Consider the following 20354-nt stretch of genomic DNA (forward strand, 5'->3'; position numbering starts at 1 on the left):
GTGTCTCCAAATATATTAGGAACTCCTCTTTAAAAACCATTAATCGTGGAGGGATTTTGAAAAATGTACATTTGTGTACGTAGAATTTCAGCAAAAGCAAAAGATTATTTATTACATAAGATACCTTTTTATCCTTAATTAACAAACCGAATGTAACAATTTCCCATGACAGTATAAAGCAAGTAAAAGTAATCTATGATCTGTATTCTGTATAAAAGACATAAAAGAGGTACAGGTCTTTTAATCGTAAAAAGCGCGAGCGCAGGGCGTGTGTGACGTCATATCCGCGCTCCGGAAGCTCAAGCCCGTCGCTGCGCTGGCTAAACCTAAAGCCTCTTGTGTTGTTCAAGTCAGGGAGGGTCAATTCTCTTTTTCCATCCATCCCAAAATATAAGCGGTGACATTTGTTTACACGCAGGTAAACCTGATCGAAGATCATATTTAATTTAGAAATGGACTCTTCTGAACACGGTAAGTGTCGTCTGTGTGTGAGTTTTCTGTGTTTTGAGCAGGTGCACTAAAGATGCGCGTCTACCGAGTGGGTGGCGCTAATAAAAAGTATATTAAGAGAGTATTATATAAGAAAACTCTAAATATTAATGAAAGGCTTTATTTAATATCGTGTTTTGCGGGTTTAATTGTAGGCTTTAATTACATGTACTACAACTGTCGGTACATAAACGTCAGGCTACATCATAACAGGTCTGTTCGGCCTGACAGCTGATCATGTAGCAGTGTTGACCTAACTAGAGATACTAATAGAGATACTAAAAAAGATACACTGTCTGAATAGAAACCCTCATGCCACCCTGATCTCGTGGCTCTCATGCGAAGACCCACAGTATATCAGTACATCAGCTCTTTTGGTCTGAAGCCCTGCATTTGTTTACGTGTCTATAGGTTCTTCAGTGACATCTCCAGATGTAGCCATTGGAGGGACTCTACCACCAGGCCTGACAGAGGAGGAGGCAGAAGAGATACAGGTGGAACTCACCAAGGTACTGCAGACTTATCCAACACCCTTTACCCTCACACAGCACAATAACTGCTAAGATTATATGAAATGTTGTGTTTTCTTAAAGGGAGAGTTCACCCAATAATGAAAATTCTCTAATTCTTCACAGTTCTGTTGTTCCAAACCCGTAACACCTTTGTTCATATTCAAAACCTAAGTGAGAGAGATTTCTGCCCCTTCATTGAAAATCTGTTCACCCAAAATAGTTTAAAACACTCATAAAGAATGTTTAAAAATAAATAAATTAGGGATGCACAATATATCGGCCACCATATCGGTATCTGCCGATATATGTTCATTTTTAATGTTATCGTTATCGTCCTGGATAAGAAAATGTGGCCGATAAATAATGGATTATTTCCTTCAGCTGATACATTTCAGATGCGCATTGTTTGCCATAATGGTTTTGAATAGCTTGAAATATGATTGGAATCACTTCATAAAAGGGTTAGGGCACAAGAAGACGTGAAAGAGAACTAAATTCCGGTGTTGTTTTCTGTGCTGGGCACATCCAGAGCGTGCGCACAAAAATCAGCCTCTCATATAGTACATGCATACTGAATTGAGTTCTCTTTTGTGTCTTTTTGCGCTTGACAGACAAATTACACACAAAATGATATCTAAATATCCTCGTAAACACAGTCATTTATGTCTTAAGTGAACGTAAACGTTTGAGAAAAAAACGCATGTGTGATAGTATATTGTATCCATAAATTAAGTCTTAAAGGTGGGGTAAGTCTGAACCCTGATCCCTCTGCAAGCGAGACGAGTGCACTAACAATGACACTAAACACCGCATTCACTGGCAATCTTCAGCGCGACTCACACTAGCTGTCCTCCGTTACGCACGCAATCCAAGAGTGGATGTCTGTTTATACAGACACCGTCCACCGTCATTTGCCCCCTACTGCTGATTGGCTACACGTTTGTTGTTGTGTCAGACCGACTAACATCCAAACAGCATATTTCAAAAACTACTGATCCCACCTTTAAAGTGACAGCAGCCTAATAAACCTTCTGCCGTCTGTCATTACTGTTAATCAAAGAACAAAAGAAAAGAAAAATCACTCATTGATCTTGACTAAATAACTTTTTTAACCTTAATAAGAATTAAGTTATAAAAAGAAAACTATACAATGTTATTTTACATTTGACTTCAATTTATGAACTTTGTTCAGTTGTTTTTATTTGTGCTTTTGTTAATTTGCTTGTTTGTTCTTATTGTATTATTGACTGTATACTTGTCTTTAATCATGTTTGAAATTTATATTAGTCTAGTTTATTAGTTGGTTGTTCTTTAGGCTGCTGATTTTTTTTCCCCCCATGGTTTTCAGCTGCAACAAAATGACTTCATTTAAAAAAAAAAAAAAATTGGAATCAAAACTGGGAATTGATAAGAATTAGAATCAGAAACGCTAAAATTTAAATGATACCCAGCCCTATTTCAGAAGATATAGATTCAATGAATATGGATTCATTTTGTGCATTTTTTGGGTGAATAGACTTTGAATGCAGGGTCTGAAATCTCTAAGATTTCATTAAAAGTATAATTTGTGTTTAAAAGATGAAATTTTGGTGATGAGGGTTAGTATTTGATGACAGAATTTTCATTTTGGGGTGAACCATCCCTTTAAAAAGTCTGGTGAGGTATGGAAGGTGTGTGCTAATAGTACTAACGTCTTATTGGGATAGTTCACTGAAAAATTTAAATTATGGAATTTTTTATTCATCCTCATGTTGTTTCAAACCATTCTTCTTCACAACACAAGAGATGATAATGGCCACTTTTGACCAGAATGTTCATGGTTTTATAGTGCTTATTTCGTTCTCATTGGAGCTTGACAACCACTGGTCACTCTCTGCATTTGTGAATAGAAAAGAGCAGCATAGATATTCTGCAAAATATGAAAGGATGAAATTGTATTAAATGTGTTTACAGAGCTGGGGCCGAATTACAAAAACGATCTTAAGTTAATTTAGGATTCTTATCCTATCTTATAAAATTTAATCTTATCTGTAGTTAGGAAATCTTAAACCCCTCATTCGGTAATCAACTCTCAGGTCTGTGTTACCAAGCAACCAGCGACACGTAAAACAGAAAAACTGGAGAATGGAGAAACAAAATAAGTGGTGCTTTGTGAAGTTTTGATAAGCTTGGTAGAAAAAGCAAAGCCTAATCCTTTTATTTCATAGGAGTCTGAAATTATTTGTCAGTTTTGTCGTCAAAGTGCAGCACATCATTTGGGTGTTCACAAAGTCTTTCCACCATCAAACATCGTTGTTCTTAATCTTGTATCACTAATAAATGTGACGCTATTCTCTGACAGGGCTATTATTATGTGATTTTTACAGTTGGCTTTCAAATAATTTTGAAGTTAGGACACTATTGGGGTTGCCCTAAAGTTAAAGGCTGGTTCACACGGCAGGATAATTAGGCCGATTTTAGCCCCGATTCACCCCTTCCGACAATCTTAAGGCTGCTCTCGTCTGCTCGGAAGGACGTCGGGACCGCTCCGATCTCAAATCGGGGATATCCAACATGTTGGATTTATTTGGCCCGATTTCTTCTCGTGTGTGGTGTACCCCGAGCACGCAGCCTGTGGACTGTGGAGTGTAGCCAATCAGAAAGCGAGGTGACGAGGCGGCGAGGAAACACCGGGAAATATAATCAAAACAGCCGGCGGCATGGCGCACCAGAAAGTCCGGTGGACGTCAGAGATCATCGCCTTTTCTTTTGATAACGTTTTTTTTTCGGTTAAAAACAAACTACAAACTATTGCCACTGCATCCTCTTCGTCCGCCATGATTGTTTACTCTGAAGTCACGTTTGATCTCGAGGTATTTTGCGCGATTTCCCGTCTGATTTGGGAATGCTCGGGAGTCAAATCGGTTCGTGTGTGATGTGTTGATTTTGCCGTGTGGCTGCGCACCACACACTGTACGACCAAAACTGTTAGACCCGTGATTTTTTTATCCCCACGTGTGGGGTCTCTCAGGTTTGGAAAATCGGCCGACAATTTTAAAATCGTCCCGTGTGAACCAGCCTTAAGACTGTTTATTAGGGTTTTTTGTGAAGTTAGGATGCTTCTGTAATACCCTTTTCCTATCTGTAGTTAAGATAAGATTATGCACTTAAGAAATGTCATTTTGTAATAGCTTGTGTCCTAAATTAGGTCCTAACTGAAATTGCCGTAACGTGTCCCCTGAAGCACAAACCCAAATTGAATTGGCCAAAATCAGTGATGTTTAATTGGTTCATTCTGATTATGCATTTTGATGACTGTTTCAAGCATCTATTTTGTGCACAAAACTTGGATACAACAGCTAAATATGTCAGCAGTGTGTACGTTAGAGTAACAATATGTTGTAAGACTGGAGAAACTGGAAGAACTGGAAGAGAGGGCTACTCTCTGAGAAAACAAAGGAAATTAACATTTTAACTCTCCCCATTCTAGACACGATCACGCTTGAGTTGATCACCTCCCAATTTACACATTCCCTTCACCCATCCCTACTTGAATTCACCCAAAAATCGATATGGTTTAATATAAACAATTATCATACAGTATTATACATGTATAGTATCATTTGAAATGTGCAACTGGTACAAATGTCTCATTCCCACAGAAGTAAACCAAAAAGGTGTGGAGAGTTTAGAGATATCTTGTTAACTGCTGTGGGTGTGCCCCCATGTAAATCAACCTCTGTCCCCAGTAAGTCTGGGACGGTGATTAGTGCAAATTCACACTGTCAACTCATGTTTACATTCGAAAAGAGGTTTCTACCTTGGTCTGAGTATTTAGGGGGATGCTGAAGAAGGCTCGTGGCGATTTGTAGCTCAAATTAGCCTGTGATGCTGAGAGTGGCCGAGACTCTCAGCATAATGTATTTTATAATGCCAGGTTCGCATCTTCTCTCTTGTTTTCCCAAGTTGATTAAACAGATTCGTACGTTACCGCAAGTTTTGCGTCAGATTAGTGACAACTAATATTTGCCACTGATTCAAGTGTACTTGGTTTGCAAAGACAAGCAGTGAATTTCCATTTAGGGCTGCAAACGTGCTGTTTGACCAACCTAAATCTGTGTGTCTTACCTCTGTTTTCATTTAATGTTAATGATAAGTGTACGTGAGAAATCACGGCATGGCCATTCCAAAGCTGTTATAAGAGAAGTAAAGTTGGTTGACTTATCTGTAATAGTGGCCATACCTATACTGAAGTAAACGTTACGTTAAATTCAAGTGTATGCAATTCCATGGGGGCTATACCGAAGTATCTTTTATTGTGTAAGTGTGAATGCGACCAATCTCCGGTATATAGCATTTACCTCTGTTTAGTGACCAAAACTGACGAGCTTGTGAACGTGAGACCCACGTTTAAAGAGAAGACGTGATGACCTCTGAGCGACAGTTTCCTAATCTGAACGGATAAAATATACTTGGAGTTAAAAAGAATAATCAAACGTTCACTCACATTTAATGATGCTCAGATATCATTAAAACCTTTTTTCATTTATGGAGTCAGATGAAATAACATATGAAATTTTTTTTTTCATTTAATCTTGTTGTGTTGCGTAAAAGGAAAGACAGTAACACGCACCTTCACCCGTCTTAGCGGAAACCCCCATTTGGACATGTTTGGCTGAAATATCTGCCCAAAGAACTTCAACTTTTTACTACAACTGGTTTAATTTATCACCTTGAGAACACAATATCCTGAACAACATACCCAGTTCAATTTCCCAATTACCAAAACTTTACTTTTGCTTTCAGGTTTTGCCTAAATGAATACTATAATTTTGCTTTTCATGTTTCTGTAAGAAAAATCTTTTTTGGTGCATCACTAATAAAATGCATAATTTTTATGGTGAGGCCAGTCATTCTAAACATTTTAGTTTTATCTTGTATTTTTCTGTGTTAGGTTGACGATGAGATTCAGACACTGAGACAGGTTCTCGTGGCAAAGGAGAGGCACGCCGCTGAGCTGAAGCGCAGGCTTGGCATCAGCCCCCTCTCTGAAATCAAACAGAACATCAACAAAGGCTGGCATGACGTTCAGTGCTCCAATGCGTGAGAACTTTCTGTCTGTAACCTTTCCAGTCTGTTTGAAGGTCACCTTAACATCTGTCTTCTCTAATCTCATGCTGTGTTTTTATGTGCTGTCTAAATCTCTTAACAGTGCCCACAAATGGGACATTATTTTATCCTTTATTATTATTACTATTATTATTAGTATTATTTGAATATGTACTGTATATATGCATATCAATTATATATATATATATATATATATATATATATATATATATATATATATATATATATATATACTGTATATATATATATATATATATAATATCCACAGTCCTATTTTCTATTTTCAGTCCTATCTTCTAATCGTTGGTGTTCTTTCACTAGCTTCACAGCTTAAACCGTTCAGTAAAAAAAACAAAAAACAATTAGCTTCCGTTAATTTTTCTATATTTCTGCTTCTAGTTATATGAGAACCTCACAAACTCTTGGAGACTTGAATCGTAGAGTTACCTCATCTAATTTGTGAGTTTTCTCTCTTTTGCCTGTAGTTGCTTGGTCTTGTGATTCTGTTTGCTAGGTGTGGACCTGCTGCTGCCTTGTTTCTGTTTCATTTGTATCCTTTGTGCTTCTTCCAAGTTTAATGTTTGTGTTTCCTTTCCATAAGGGAGTTTGCCAGCTCTCAAAACCTCTATTTTATGACCGCATATATCTCATAATTAATAGAAGTACTGTAGCATCAGTTCACATATCAAGCTTTATGTTTTGTTAGTTCTGATTACATTACTTGAACAATGAAGCTGGCTAGCTTCTGATGCTCTATGAAGTGAGAGACAAATATAACAAAATTACAAAACTGGAAGGTTTTGTCCTTTTTGTTTGTAACATTGAGGAAGGTTCCTTTCAGTTTTATTATATTTTTCTCTTATTTCCTATTGATGCCAAGCTCAGCTGGCCTTTTTGTCTGGATTTAGCCTTTGTGTTTACACCTGTGCCGTTGGGTCTTTGGACGTTTGAAAACAGAGGTTCCCTCCCACCCAGTTTTATATGCAGATATATTCTGCTCAAAACATAATATCAGAGCTGTATTAAGGGGCATAAATCGAATAAAGATTGCAGATTTTTTTTATTCATTGATTCTTCAGCAGAATATTTTGAGATTGTGATCAGTAATGTGTCATTTGTATACACAAAAATAGTTGACATATAGTGTTAGGGAGTGTTTTAAGACATCTAAGTCAAAGAGAAGTCAGTCCTGTTCTAGGAGTGTTTCAACATCACTGGGCGGTGATTTGCATTCAGATCCATGTGTCTAAATTCTGTTAATGTTATATTAGTTTTATGTTCTGGACTAGGTCCAGCGCTATTCACTTCCTAGCCCTTTAATTTATCATCAATTTGAGGTCTAATGTCAAATCTTTTAACATCCATTAGTTTATTGCAGTGTGCACAATTCACAATTTAAACGGGACTTTTGTATGTTATTATAATGTTAGTAATGTGGACATTTGTGTTTGTAGATACCTTTCTGCTTCGGCCACACTTGAGGACATTGGACGTTCTGATGCGTGAGTTTGATTTTAATTAAATTTTAATTCATATTTTATTTCATATTTAAATGAATCAAAATGTGCCTGCATTTTATGTGGGATTTGTTTAGTTTTTTTGTTTAATTTTTTGTTTACATTTTTTGTTTATGTTTAAAAGTTTATGAACCACAGACAGTTTGTTTTAGGTTTAAACCTTCCATATAAAATGGGTTAAATCAAATTGTTAATTCAAATGTTACATTTAAATTTAATGTTAAACATCATAAAGTATGTTAATACATTAAAACTATGTTTTATGCATTGTTATTATAGTCCTATAAAGCAGCACTCAACAACGCTTCAACCCTGAGGTTAACCCTTATCAGCTATTCGTTGTTCATGTACACTCAGGATGTTCAGAGACCCCAGACAATAAAATGTGATTTTGTAACACAACTTTGTTTTTTTAAACAAATGTAATATCACTCACTCTATTTATGGTTTTACTCTACATTTGTGCAGTGTTGGGGTGATTTATGGTATTTTTCAAATGTCCTTTTGAAAAAATGTTTTTTTATAAAAAACGTATGTAAAATTCACTTTTATAAATATCCAAATTTCTCTTTTTCATACATGGCGAAAACATGGACAATGTGCCATGGTTTAATTTTTAATGAAAGATTGCTGCCATCAACTGGAGAACAAACATGAAATTTCAGCTACAGCCAGTCCATGGCTTCAAAGCATTACTCATTGGCTCATTTGCCATTTCCTCATGGGTATACATCTTTTCAAGTTTTTTTCATTTAGGTTTATGCTTAGACATTCTAAAATAATTATTATGTCAATGAAAGTTACTCTTTTTCAAAGTTTAGCTTTTTTTTTGTACTGAAGTATAATTTGGGGGAATTATGATTACATTATTACAGTCAAACCTGAACATAGTGTCATTTATGTTTTATGTGTGTTACGTGTGTTTGTTGTGTGTGTTTGCATTTGTTCTCCATCGTAGATGTTTCACTCCATTTCTGTGTGTGTTCTGCTTTGTAGCTGATTTATTTTTGACAAATTTTGCAACAGAGAGCAACTTATGGCAGCCCATGTTTCGATTCTTATGAGTGATTTTGTGGGTTTGGGGGGTGCGGTGGGGGTGTTGTGTGTGTTTACTCCATCAGGGATGTGTTCGCCCCTTCATGTTTTGTGTTTTCTGCATTGCAACTGAATTATGCACATATGTAGAGTAAAACATAAATAAAGTGAGTGATATTACATTTGTTTAAAAAAAAACATTGTTACAAACTCACATTTTATTGTCTGGGGTCTCTGGAGACCTCGAACAACCTGAATGGGACTTTTTTTTTTTTCATGCTGACATGCGACCATATATCATTACAATTAATTTTTTGTTTGTTGAGCTAGAAAGTGTCAACCACGACATCAAGTCTCATGCCATTTAGATGAAGGAAAAATAAATTAAGTTCAGCAAATGTAATTTGGTGTTAAAAATGAATAGCTTATAAAACCTCTCTTTTCAGATTGAGAGACTAATCTTGTAACAGCACTGATGTCACTGATGTTTAAGAAACTGAACAACAATCTTCTCGTGACAGTGTCAATTTTCCTAAGCTTCAAGGTGTGACCAACTAGACCCCACTGATGTCAAAGATATCAGATCATAGATCAGAAAGGACAGAAGGACATAAAATCGTTACTCTCATACAAAGCATCAGACTTTAGAATAATTTTATCAAGGAATAATTTTTAGGTTGAGATCTTCCTCACAGGCCCAGTGATCTCAATAAATCTGTCAGGCGTCTCATTAGATATCAATAATCTGCTATACTGTCTGATCTGTCTGATCTCAGACTTCGAGGCTACATAGAAAGGGCAGGTTGTGCATGTGCGGTTTGAGAAGGGTGTAGTCATTGTGCTCAGGCATGTGCTGGGAAAGCTGACTTGGAGAACACATGATGGGATTTTCACCAAGAAAATTGGCTTAGCCTTATCTAAGGTCATTAGAGGGCTGTGTGAGGAAGCCTGTGTGACTGTGTACTTGTTTGCTTTAGAAATTACATTACATGTGAGAGTGTGAATTGTGGGAAAAAGTGTGTATATTATTTTGAAAAGGACAGGTGCTGTTAATGTATATGCACATGCATCTGTGTGTTTGTGAATGGGGCATTTGTCTGTGTAAATGAGAGTCTGCACAATTGTGTGTGGGGTGTGTGTCATCAAGATCATGATGTGTGTTCGAACCAGGTGCAGATTCTGCGCTGGAAGATTCAGACAGCAGCATCTGGTGCAAAAAGATGGACAGACAGGTGTCTAGATAGTTCGTCCTGTTAGCTTTTAAAAGAATAATCCAACCAAATATAAAGATTCTGTCATTTATTCAACCATATGTCATTCAAACCCATATGCTGTTATTTTCTGTGGTTAAAAAAAAGCACTATTCCAAGTCTTTACACTACTGTTAAGTTTGGGATCAGTAATAAAATATATATATATATAATATCTCATTGAGCACCCCATCAGCATATTATAATTATTTCTGAAGGATCATTTGCATGCCTGTATTATCTATCTAAAAATGTTGACATATTCTTGATGCATTCACCTCTAAAGAGATGTTTTATGTTGCTGTCTTGGTTTTTAGTTGCCTCTCAGCTACTGTATTTCATGTGTTCAAAATATAACTGGTAACTGCTAGAACTGAAATTGTTCTCTCTCTTCTCTGTAGCTATAAGAGGACTCAGGAGACTCTGTCTCAGGCAGGTCAGATGACATCAGCTGCGTTCTCCACTATGGGCTCTGCCATCAGAAACCGATTTGGAGAGATGAGGTGAACTCTATAGTCCTTCTCCCATCACTATTTTTCTTCCTTCTACAACTAATCTTAATCTCTCTTCTCTTAAACTTTTCATCTTTCTTTTCATCGTTCTCCTTTGATACCTCGTATGATGGTTGTTTTTCATATCTATGATTGAAGCTGGTCTTGTGCCTTCATCTTTCAAAGAGGTATTCTTAAGAGAATAGAGTCGAAATCCTCTTTTAAAGTCTGGACAAATGTCCTTTTTACTTTCTCCGATAAAAGTTCAAGAATGCAAGGGGGGGAAGCTTTGAAATATATCACCTCTAAGTTGAAGTTTGAATACTATTCTGCCGTACTGTGACTTTTGAGTGAACAGGATATTCAGAAAGAAGAAATGTTGGGTGAGGCTTGATTTGGTCAGTATTATAAACTGTGAAATGGGCTCTCTGTATGACAAGTAGCTAAAAATATTTCTTTGAAATAATGTGCACTGATGAATCATGCACAATAAGACTATGAAAAAAGTAAAAATGGGCTCAGTTCTAATTTAATGTTACATTTAAAGTGGCTTGTAGTACTAATTCAAACTTTAAACAGACATTCAGTTCAATACATATTCGTCTTTATAGCAGATTTCAGACTTCTAGCCAACAGCCACTGACTGTCTGTACTGTAGCTGCAGTAATATGGTATTTGTGTGTTGGGAAATCTCCAGATGGCTACAGTTCTGTGATGTTTAGCACTGATCAGCTTGTTTTGAACACTGTGTCAAGGTAGTGGTACAGAGCTTATCAAAATTAGATGTTCTGCTCTGGTTTGACAAAAAATAAACAGGTTGTATATTTGCATAGCTTCTTAAATCATGTGACTATGCTTCCTGTGTATGTCCTTGTTTTTGCTTCTCTGACTAAAATCTGTTACGTACACTACCGTTAAAAAATTTGGGGTCAGTAAGATTTTTAAATTCTGAGATGTCTTATGCTCAACAAGGCTGCATTTAATTGACCAAAAATACAGTATAAAAACAGTAATATTGAGAATACTATTACAATTTAAAATCAGCTTTAATATATTTTAAAATGTAATTTCCTGTGATGGAAATTATCATTACTGCACTGTCTCATGTTGCTTCAGAAATCATTCTAATATGCTGATATGGTGCTCAAGAAATGTTTCTTATTATCAATGTTGAAAACAGTTGCGACGCTTAATATTTTTGTGGAAACTGATCATTTTTTTTCAGCATTCTACAGTAAATTGAAAGTTCAAAAGAACAGAATTTAGAAAAATAAAGTAGAAATCTTTTGTGACAAAAATGTCTTTACTCTCACTTGATCAATGTAATGCATCCTTGCTGAATAAGTGTTAATTAAGAAATTCTGACCCCAATGTTCATGCATGGTAGTGTAAGTTAGCGTCTATTAAAATCCTGTTCTACATCCTGTATTGTTTCTACCTTTTATTTTACTCTCTCCTGCCCTAAATATCATCAATATTATGTTCTGATAGAGTTTTGAAGTGGTTCTTTTGTTTATCGCTGTGTTTTTCTCCACAACGCTGCATACGGGCTGCTCAGGGCTCTGCCGTACTCTAACTCTGGGTAAGAGCTATGCGAGAGCCTGCACAGGTGGCAGCCATCTTCCTTTTGAAGAAGATTTCTAGAACATTCTATGGTACCTGTGAAGCTATAGATGTATCTGAATCTATCGTAATCACTGTCTTCGTTTTGCATATGACCTTCAGTTATTGGAGCTATGATAGAGATGTTAGATATAATATTTTCATGTCTAAAATTTGTTCTGATGTCTTAACGAGTTTTTCATTGTGCTATACAATCTCTCCCTTTCTCTCTGCTCTGTGCTCGGCTAACGCTGTCTGCTCGGCTAACTCTCCCTGCTCGCTCTGTCTGCAACCTGCTCTCCACAGTAGCAACTTTTCAATGCGTCACTCTTTAAGTATGCCAGCTATGAGGTAATTTACTCGCACTTTTCTTACCTATTTCTTTCTGCATATTAATAACTGTCTGAATGTTCTGTCTTTCGATACGGGGATAATTGTAATACTTGTATATAATATTATTACTGTTTAAGAAATAGTCAACCATTATACACATTTGCAGGTGCAAAAAGACAGATAGTATCAGGTAGAAGTGATGGTCAACACTGTGACCACAACAGTTTAAGAACGTGACACATAATCATATTTAATATGCCGCTCTAATTTTTTGCATGGAAAGCAAATGCTTTTTCACTTTGTTTATGCCCTGTCAGCCCTGCTTCACCTAAATGGGTAGAAAAAGCCTTTCTTTTTTCCTTTGTAAACCTTCAAGGTGTCTGTCTGTCAATTTTCTTTCCTCCATATTTTAGGTTGCATGTAAAAAAAAAAAAAAAAAACTCAAGCTCGTCTTGATTGGTTATTATAATATTTTTAAAAATATATCCTCAGAAACTCACCAAGCTTTAAATCCTTCGAGGACAAAGTGGATAACATGAAGGTTAGAACTGTTCAGTTTTTTTCTCTATTAAAGGTTTTTAAATGAACTCATTTTTTGGTTTCTACTTTAGGTCTTGCTTAACTTAGCAAGCTTGGTCTGTTTCTGTTGCTGATAATGACTATAGTGTATGTTAATGTTTTGTTTATGCTCTTATTACTTAATCCATCATGTGTTTTCCTGTTATGCCTCCTAAAGTACAAAGTAATGGGGAGATCAAATGGAGAGGACGACCATTCGCCAACCAGCAACAACGCACCTTTCTGAGCAAGAAGCACAACCTCATGACCGAGAACTGACCTCTGTGATCCCTCTTAAACGCTGTACCCAAATACACTCCAGTGTCTCCACAGCTACATTAACTTCAAATGAATGTACAGACAGAAAATGATGCTTTATAAAAACTAAAATGCCAACTAGAAATTACTTGAACATCTGAAGACTGCCATCTTTGCAAATGCATTGTAGTCAAACAAAACATCTCAAATTAGCATATTGAAAATCTGAAGAACCCTTTTTGGGACTTTTAGGTTTTCTCCTCTGTACCGAATTACCTTTAAATGTATTGTAATATTTTATTTTGTCAAACAACAGGGCTTCTCTGACACCTCAGTAGTAAATGGTCTGTTACGATCAGCATGAAGAGGTTAAATGTTTGCACAACTCACCTTCAGAATGTCCTAAAATGCTTAAGGCTTCCTTTGTTGCCACTATTTATGATTGTTACATGCTTCCTACATTGAATATTGCACTGTTATTACCCTGCTTGTTACTCAGGGCAAAAGGTGCTAAAGCTTTCCTTGTGACAAGACTCCAGCACCAGATGTGTATAATCTCTGAAGGTGTGTACCAAATGGTTCACGTTTATTTTCTTGTCCGTTTTGAGTTTTTCCCCAAAGTCATAATAAAAAAAAAAAATACAGGACTACTACAACTGTTCTAACAAAGACCTTAAAGAGATTCAAGCTACACATATCTCCTGTTTCTTGATTGCCTGTATTTTAGATTGTGGTGTCTTGAATAGAATTAGGCTTTTTTCCCTTCTTTTTCAGAGTATGTTACTGTAACAATGAACATAAAAGCATTTGAGATTGGGAAGATGGGTTTTATCAATTATTTAATTACTAAACAGATGTCAGGCTAATATTTGCAAATAATTGATGCTATTAAATTTGATGATTATAATATATAATTAAAATATTGTGGTGGGCAAAAGGTCAATTTCACTGTGCGGTGATGGAAAACCCATTTTTACTTCATTTTTTGGTCAATTTATAATTTTTCCTTTGATTATTTGTGTGCATTCAGCTAGTGCCGATGATCTGTAAAAGAATGTTACCATACTGACATAACTACTGGGTAAATGTTTGATGCTTTGTAGCTGTTACATACTACACTGTTCAGGGTTTATTAAAGATAATGAAGTTAACGAGAATATTGTGGTTTGATCTCTGCTTGCCTTGGACACACTCGTTCAGAATATATCCTTATTTTTCATGCAGTCTCACTTAATGGTTAATAATTATAACAGACAGCAGGTGGCGACAAAAATGTGTTGTCCTATTTTCGCCATATTTATTTGTGCTGTCCGTATTAAAATTGTATTCAGAGTTGTCACAAACCGATTTGACCGTGAGGATGTTGTTAACAGTATTGGATGCGCATGTATGTATGTACAGTATGCATTACCTTGCTGCAACTCACACGCACGCCACACATCCATTTTCTCCGAAGGTACGTTAACTTTTGAGACAAATTCTCAGCTCTCAGATTCTGTCAATTTTATTTCGGAATTCAAACAAAAAATGTAGGTTACATGTATCTACTGTACCTAATATGCATCCAAATGAATTGATTTAATCAAGATCGGAATCAAATCACAAGAATTGAATGGAAATTGTGAAATTTGTGTCAAAAATAATAAAAACAGCAGTAGTCATTGTACAATGTAAACATTGTAACATTTTGTCACTAAACCTAGTAAAATTATGTTTAGTAACCAAATGTTTTGACAATCACATTTATTGTGATGTAAAAAAACAAAACAAAAAAACTTGCATCCCCTGCCAACTTTTGAGTTTGGCTTGGAGTGAGAATTTTGGAGGGGGGTTACTTGTTATGCCCCTCCAAAATTCTCACTCCAAGCCAAACTCAAAAGTTGGCAGCCCTGCTGTTAGATCCTATAAGATCCTTCTCAGGAGATTTGCCACGGATTTTATTTAGAAAGCTTCTTGTGGTACAAACTTCGAATGCACGTGACCGTGATGGATTGATGGAATGGGAAAATGTGGACTTGAGTTGTTTGGTGACGCTTATCTGCCCTCGTCTACAGACATGGACACCCCATCCATCCCCCTTCAATTCTGTGAAACAACATTGTTTTGACCATGGACTGTAAAAGGCTTTGACCTGTCAATCTCGTGCCAGCGACCAGGCCACGCCCATTATATCATGCCAGCGAGCAAGCCACGCCCTCTGGGAGGTGAGAGGGTTTAATCGTCACTCGGGTAATAAATAGACCTTGCGCCCTTCGTGTTGTAGAATTTGGAGCAGAGGAGCGAAAGACCTTGGAGGGTCTCACCCAAAAAAACAAACTACAAATGGGCCCCGTCGCCTAGCGTTTACTTGACCAAGCCTTGCTTTTGGTGCATTACCAACATCAGCACTCACCACAAATCAAAGGTAAGGGAATGAGAAAAATAGCTAATGAAAAAAACAAAAAACATGTTTAAATATTTGGACAGACCGGCAAAGCGTTATTTACTTTTTAATTACAACTAAACTATTCATATCAGTTCTTCTGAGGTGATGCCAGTAAATAAACTGCGTAGGCCTACGTAATTTTATTTTAAACAATTTAAGCTTATCTTGTTGTAACTGATAACGTGGCCTATCTTAGTATTTTCCTCTTCTTTGTCTTGAACAGTTTCTTTTATTCTTTTAGCATTTAGTAGGCTACATGTCAGCTTTTCAAAGCACTGGTGTGACTTTATGTCGCATCTATTATGTAGCACATAAGGGTATTAACCAGTCACGTGGTAAATCCCTCTTCCCACCTGTGACCTGACATTGACGTCTGCAGGTCTAAAACTAAAGCAACACAAACACTAAATTATTGTGCAATCACTGTGCCTTTCATGTTTATTAATACTCTATATTGGTAGATTTTATCATTTATTATTACTGTACATTGGTAACCTTAAAATATTGTTAAATCCTAAATTAGGTGATACTCTTGTTTTGTGTGCATGACTTTTTTAGTATAATCTGTAGCCTGGAAGGAAATGTCCTGAATTTGTATTATTACAATTTTTTATTAGTCTAGCTTTCTTTTAAATGCCCATAGCAACTGCTAGCATGCAGCCTTGGACAACCGGGTATTTTAATAACTAAGTCTCATGAAATATGAGCTATTCTGCTTGCATGTTGCAGCTTGCTGTTCTCCTAAGCAAGTGGGTCTCTGAAAGCGGAAATTTGATTCTTGAAGTAACAGCTGTTAAGTATCATCTAGTCACACTGATAATAATAGGAAGTGAAGGATGTATAGTTTCAGTGGATCATACATTGAATGCACTGATTAATACCATTACCAATACCATTAACCAAATGGAAGAAAATTGTTGGCAACACCTTGTGTGTGATCCTGACAGGGTTAAAACCTCTTTGAGTGTGCTGAGTTCCAGCACAGATTGTTTGTGCATATGCCTACCTGAGATGTTTTTCAAGCTGCCCTCGTATTTCAAAGACCACATTGTTGTAGCGGCATGCAGATGTCGTCCTCAGACACATTAGTTCTCATCATAGCTGTAAATCTTTTTTCCAACAGGTCTTCCATCTTTCCATCTTCCACACAGTTGACACTTAGAGGACGGGGGAAAATGGCTTCAATTCCATCAACCGGTTCCCTTATCGCCACCCATGATTACTACCGAAGTGAGTTTATTAAACAAAATTTAACATAATAATAAAGAACATTTAATGCATGTTTATAAAAAATTAAATAAATGCAATTTTATTTTTTATTTAGTGTTAAATTTAATCAAAATAAAAAAATTCCTTTCTAAATTTATTCCTTTCTAAAATGTTTATTCATGTTGCAGGGCGCATTGGATCTACATCTAGCAACAGTTCCTGTGGCAGTTCGGAGTACACCGGGGAGGTCATTCCACACCCACCAGGTATATCATCTGAAATCATCTCAATACCCTAAAATCCACATAAACCTGTACATGTAGTCAGTCATTATATAGGACATAATAGGCCTGGTTTCACAGACAGGGCTTAGATTAAGCCAGGATTAGGCCTTAGTTCAATTAAGTAGCTTTTCTAAACGTGACTTAGAAAAAAACATTACTGGTGTGCATCTTGAGACAACAATATGGCAGTGAAATATTTTAAGATATACCAGTGCGAGTTGCTCTCAGTTAAAAACATGCATTTTAGTCCTGGACTAGATTTAAGCCTTGTCTGTGAATCTAGTGGATGTTGTATATGTAGTCAGCTTTTATTGTAAAGGAATAGAAAAGCTCAATGTCTAATTCCATGGCAGGTCTGGTACGACAGGACTCTGGCCACTGGTGGTCCAGTTTCTTCTTTGGGAAGCAGAATCAAATGGGGACACCCAATGGATTTGAATCCCAGCAGAAGTGAGTTTCATGACAGTTTTGTGTTTGGCTTGACTCCGCTCCTGAGTCCTGGTTTTCATGCAAGGTTTTCTTAATTTTGATTGTCAGGACTGGCACCTACACAGTGACAAACGGTCAGGTGACCTGCGTTGCTCGGGAGATTGTGATGAAGAGAAAAATGAGTGAGAGCAGTGACTCCGGGAAGGAGCCTGGATCCCCCCTCCCCTCATAAACCACCCCGACCCAATTCCACACCCTTCACCCCTCATCCAGGAGTCACCGCAGGCAGAAGCAGGCGACGGAGGCTCCATTTTTTTTATTTTTAGTAAAAACTGGCTGCTTTTTATGTCATGCTTTATAGTGCTCTTTTTTTTTTTAAATCTATGACCAAATCATTGCAAATGTATTGTATTTGCTATAAATAAATGACTAACTGCAGCCCAAAGTATGGTGTGAATATGTGTTTCTATTCCTCCTGCATTCTGTCATTACATAGTATATTAAAATGATCATATCCAGTTCCATTAGTACGGATTATGGTGAATCACTATTGGGTCTATCAATGTACTTTCATACAGGGATTATGACCAAACCAAACGGTCTCTGTTCACTGACTCTGCAATTCTACAGTGAATGAGCAGCTAATCAACAGCCTGTGCGCAAGATGTTTGGAATTAAGCGGGCTTTGGTGTGATTAAAACACGTGTACTGAAACAGGACACACTAATACAGTTTATATAACACTACACCTGCTGCCATTGGATCCATCTATTGTATATATGGCAACAAGAAACTGAAGCCTGTTCTTCTATCTGGCAGAGTTAACTTTTAGAAACCAGCTAAATAAAAGAATAGCTGCCGCATGGCCATCTGCGCAACACAAAAGTGTTAATGGCAAATAAAAAGAAGGTACTTTTGCACACCTGTAATGTTAAATCTGTTGCTAATAATGTGCATAGATTTAAAAGCATAGTAATGGTCCAAAGTAAAATGTTTGTCTTTAACCATGACCTACATATTATTTAAACAATTCTCTAAAGAATTTTGGGGTCTGTTCTAAATTAAAACATTATTTACCAGTATGTTGAAGCCTCTGTATTACTTCTGAAGACAGATATTATTTTAGTATGACCACACTGTAAGAAACTATTTGTCAGGATTTATTATCACAACATTTTTCTTTTGTCAGATCAACTTAGATCATTTGTATGGTTCACATAACATAATGTTTTGAGTTCCTGTTGATTAAACCAACTTTTTAAGTTGAACCAACAATAAAATGTTTACAGTGCAGTAGGCCAGCTAAAGTGCCACTTTGTCTAATGTTCTGGCAATGTTCTAAAGTTATGAATAAACATTATTCCAGTAACATTGACTGTTCGTTCAAAGTTTTCTGATCTTTAACAATATTCTCAAAACGTTAGCACAAAAACATTATTTATAGCCTACATTGTTAATGAAATTTTTTTCTGAAACGTTATAGTTGGATGTTCATTGCTTGTTTGGAGTGTTTGCAAAATTATAAAATGGAATGTTCCCTTAACGTTCATGTAACCAATAAAAAAGACCTAGAACATTAAACTCCTCGATGTTTTGATAGCATTCTGAGAACATATAGAAATAACGTTTTCTTAACTTGAACGTTAATGAATGTTCCTATTTGGGTCAGTGTTTTAATGTTCCCATATGGCCTTTCACCTATAATAATCTTTCAGGGCCGTAGACTTTCCTCTCTGATCCCACAGTTGTTTCTAAGCAGAGACTAGAGCTAAAAACAGCACAGTCTCTTTATGTCGATATGGACGGCGGAATCTCCCAGCGAGCTTCACAAGGTTTCTCTGTACAAAGGTGAACACGTGCACACAGACAAGTTTCTGTACAGATACGTCCTTGGAAGTGTTTCAACTTTGTGTTTGGAAACAGTAAAACAGGAACTGAGTTTCCAGTTAGCATGTTTAGCATACCCACATATCATTCTGTTTATTATTCCAGCCTGTTTTTTTTTTATTATTAACATTTCTGTTTATTGCTAATGCAAGTGTTTATTCTGATAACAGGATATCAATTCAATGACGTTTGTCCTCTATTATTTTATGCATTTTTGCTTACCACCCTTGTTGTTACCTTCATGAATCAACACAAGTCTCACATGTGGGCAAAATATCACAATGTTTGCCTTTAAACAGCCTATCTATTAAAGAATAGTTCACCCAAAAATGAAAATTCTGTCATCATTCACCCTCAGGTTGTTCCAAACCTGTTTAAAATTCTTTGTTCTGTTGAACACAAATGAAGATATTTTGATGAATGTGGGAAACTGAACAGTTCCGGGGCACCATTGACTTCCATAGTAACTTTTTTTCCCTATGGAAGTCAATAGAGTTACAAACTTTCTTCAAAATATCTTCCTTTGTGTTCAGCAGAACAAAGAACTGTATACAGGTTTGGAACAACTTTCATTTGTGGGTGAACTTTTGGGAGCCTATTTTTGCTACTCATATTGGGCTAAATCAGCAGAAACATGTTCAAATGTACTATAAACCTACTTCGTCTTTTGCAATAGACTTACGAAGAAAAGTTAAATAAATGGCACAATACTCGCCTGTTGTTTGAAAAAAATATGTCTCTTAATTGGGCTTGATGCAAGTTCCACAGGCGACCAAACAGTGCTTTCTGTTGTGACACTGCTTTGTGAAACAGGGCTGCAACGGTATTTCAACACTGAGATGAGATGGAAACTGAAAAGCAGGTGAATTACTTAAAAGAAAAAAGACAGAAAGAGATTGTGAAATGGCGTGAAAGTATACAAGGCCTGGGGCCTGGGCTAATAACACTCTTTAACATATTTTTCTC

The 20354-nt window shown here is 36.5% G+C and overlaps 2 protein-coding genes across 10 annotated transcripts; both read left to right on the forward strand.

Moving 5' to 3' along the window:
- Positions 1-276: 276 nt before the first annotated feature.
- On the forward strand, positions 277-14311 carry tpd52l2a (tpd52 like 2a). 9 transcript variants are annotated; one of them, XM_082189366.1, is made up of 10 exons: positions 277-471; positions 901-998; positions 5935-6083; positions 6510-6569; positions 7565-7612; positions 10314-10415; positions 11962-11985; positions 12312-12356; positions 12831-12879; positions 13075-14311. In XM_082189366.1, exons 1-10 carry the CDS (start codon positions 453-455, stop codon positions 13141-13143), a joined length of 663 nt encoding a protein of 220 aa, XP_082045492.1. In that variant the 5' UTR covers positions 277-452; the 3' UTR covers positions 13144-14311. The 9 variants fall into 9 exon arrangements, 7 of the variants coding, with proteins under 7 accessions (XP_082045492.1, XP_082045493.1, XP_082045498.1 ...); XR_014211456.1 differs by lacking the exon at positions 12312-12356 and having other exon boundaries at positions 11962-12058; XR_014211457.1 differs by lacking the exons at positions 12831-12879; positions 13075-14311 and adding an exon at positions 12476-12559 and having other exon boundaries at positions 12312-12414.
- Positions 14312-15399: 1088 nt separating this feature from the next.
- On the forward strand, positions 15400-17946 carry ppdpfa (pancreatic progenitor cell differentiation and proliferation factor a). The gene is made up of 5 exons (XM_082189383.1): positions 15400-15558; positions 16703-16809; positions 16977-17054; positions 17426-17522; positions 17610-17946. The coding sequence occupies exons 2-5, from the start codon at positions 16755-16757 to the stop codon at positions 17731-17733; spliced, it is 354 nt and encodes a 117-aa protein (XP_082045509.1). The 5' UTR covers positions 15400-15558; positions 16703-16754; the 3' UTR covers positions 17734-17946.
- The last annotated feature ends 2408 nt before the right edge of the window (positions 17947-20354 follow it).

The sequence above is a fragment of the Leuciscus leuciscus genome (assembly GCF_965113295.1).
Source record: "Leuciscus leuciscus genome assembly, chromosome: 13".
In the NCBI taxonomy this organism is placed as follows: domain Eukaryota; kingdom Metazoa; phylum Chordata; class Actinopteri; order Cypriniformes; family Leuciscidae; genus Leuciscus; species Leuciscus leuciscus.

Excerpts from the sequence above, each read along its gene's own strand:
- tpd52l2a (XM_082189366.1), top strand. Across the intron at positions 10,416-11,961 it reads AACCGATTTGGAGAGATGAG|GGCTCTGCCGTACTCTAACT; the intron begins GTGAACTCTATA and ends CGGGCTGCTCAG. Across the intron at positions 12,357-12,830 it reads TTAAGTATGCCAGCTATGAG|AAACTCACCAAGCTTTAAAT; the intron begins GTAATTTACTCG and ends ATATATCCTCAG.
- ppdpfa (XM_082189383.1), top strand. The coding sequence starts at position 16,755 with ATGGCTTCAATTCCATCAACCGGTTCCCTTATCGCCACCCATGATTAC. Across the intron at positions 17,055-17,425 it reads GGTCATTCCACACCCACCAG|GTCTGGTACGACAGGACTCT; the intron begins GTATATCATCTG and ends ATTCCATGGCAG. Across the intron at positions 17,523-17,609 it reads GGATTTGAATCCCAGCAGAA|GACTGGCACCTACACAGTGA; the intron begins GTGAGTTTCATG and ends TTTGATTGTCAG.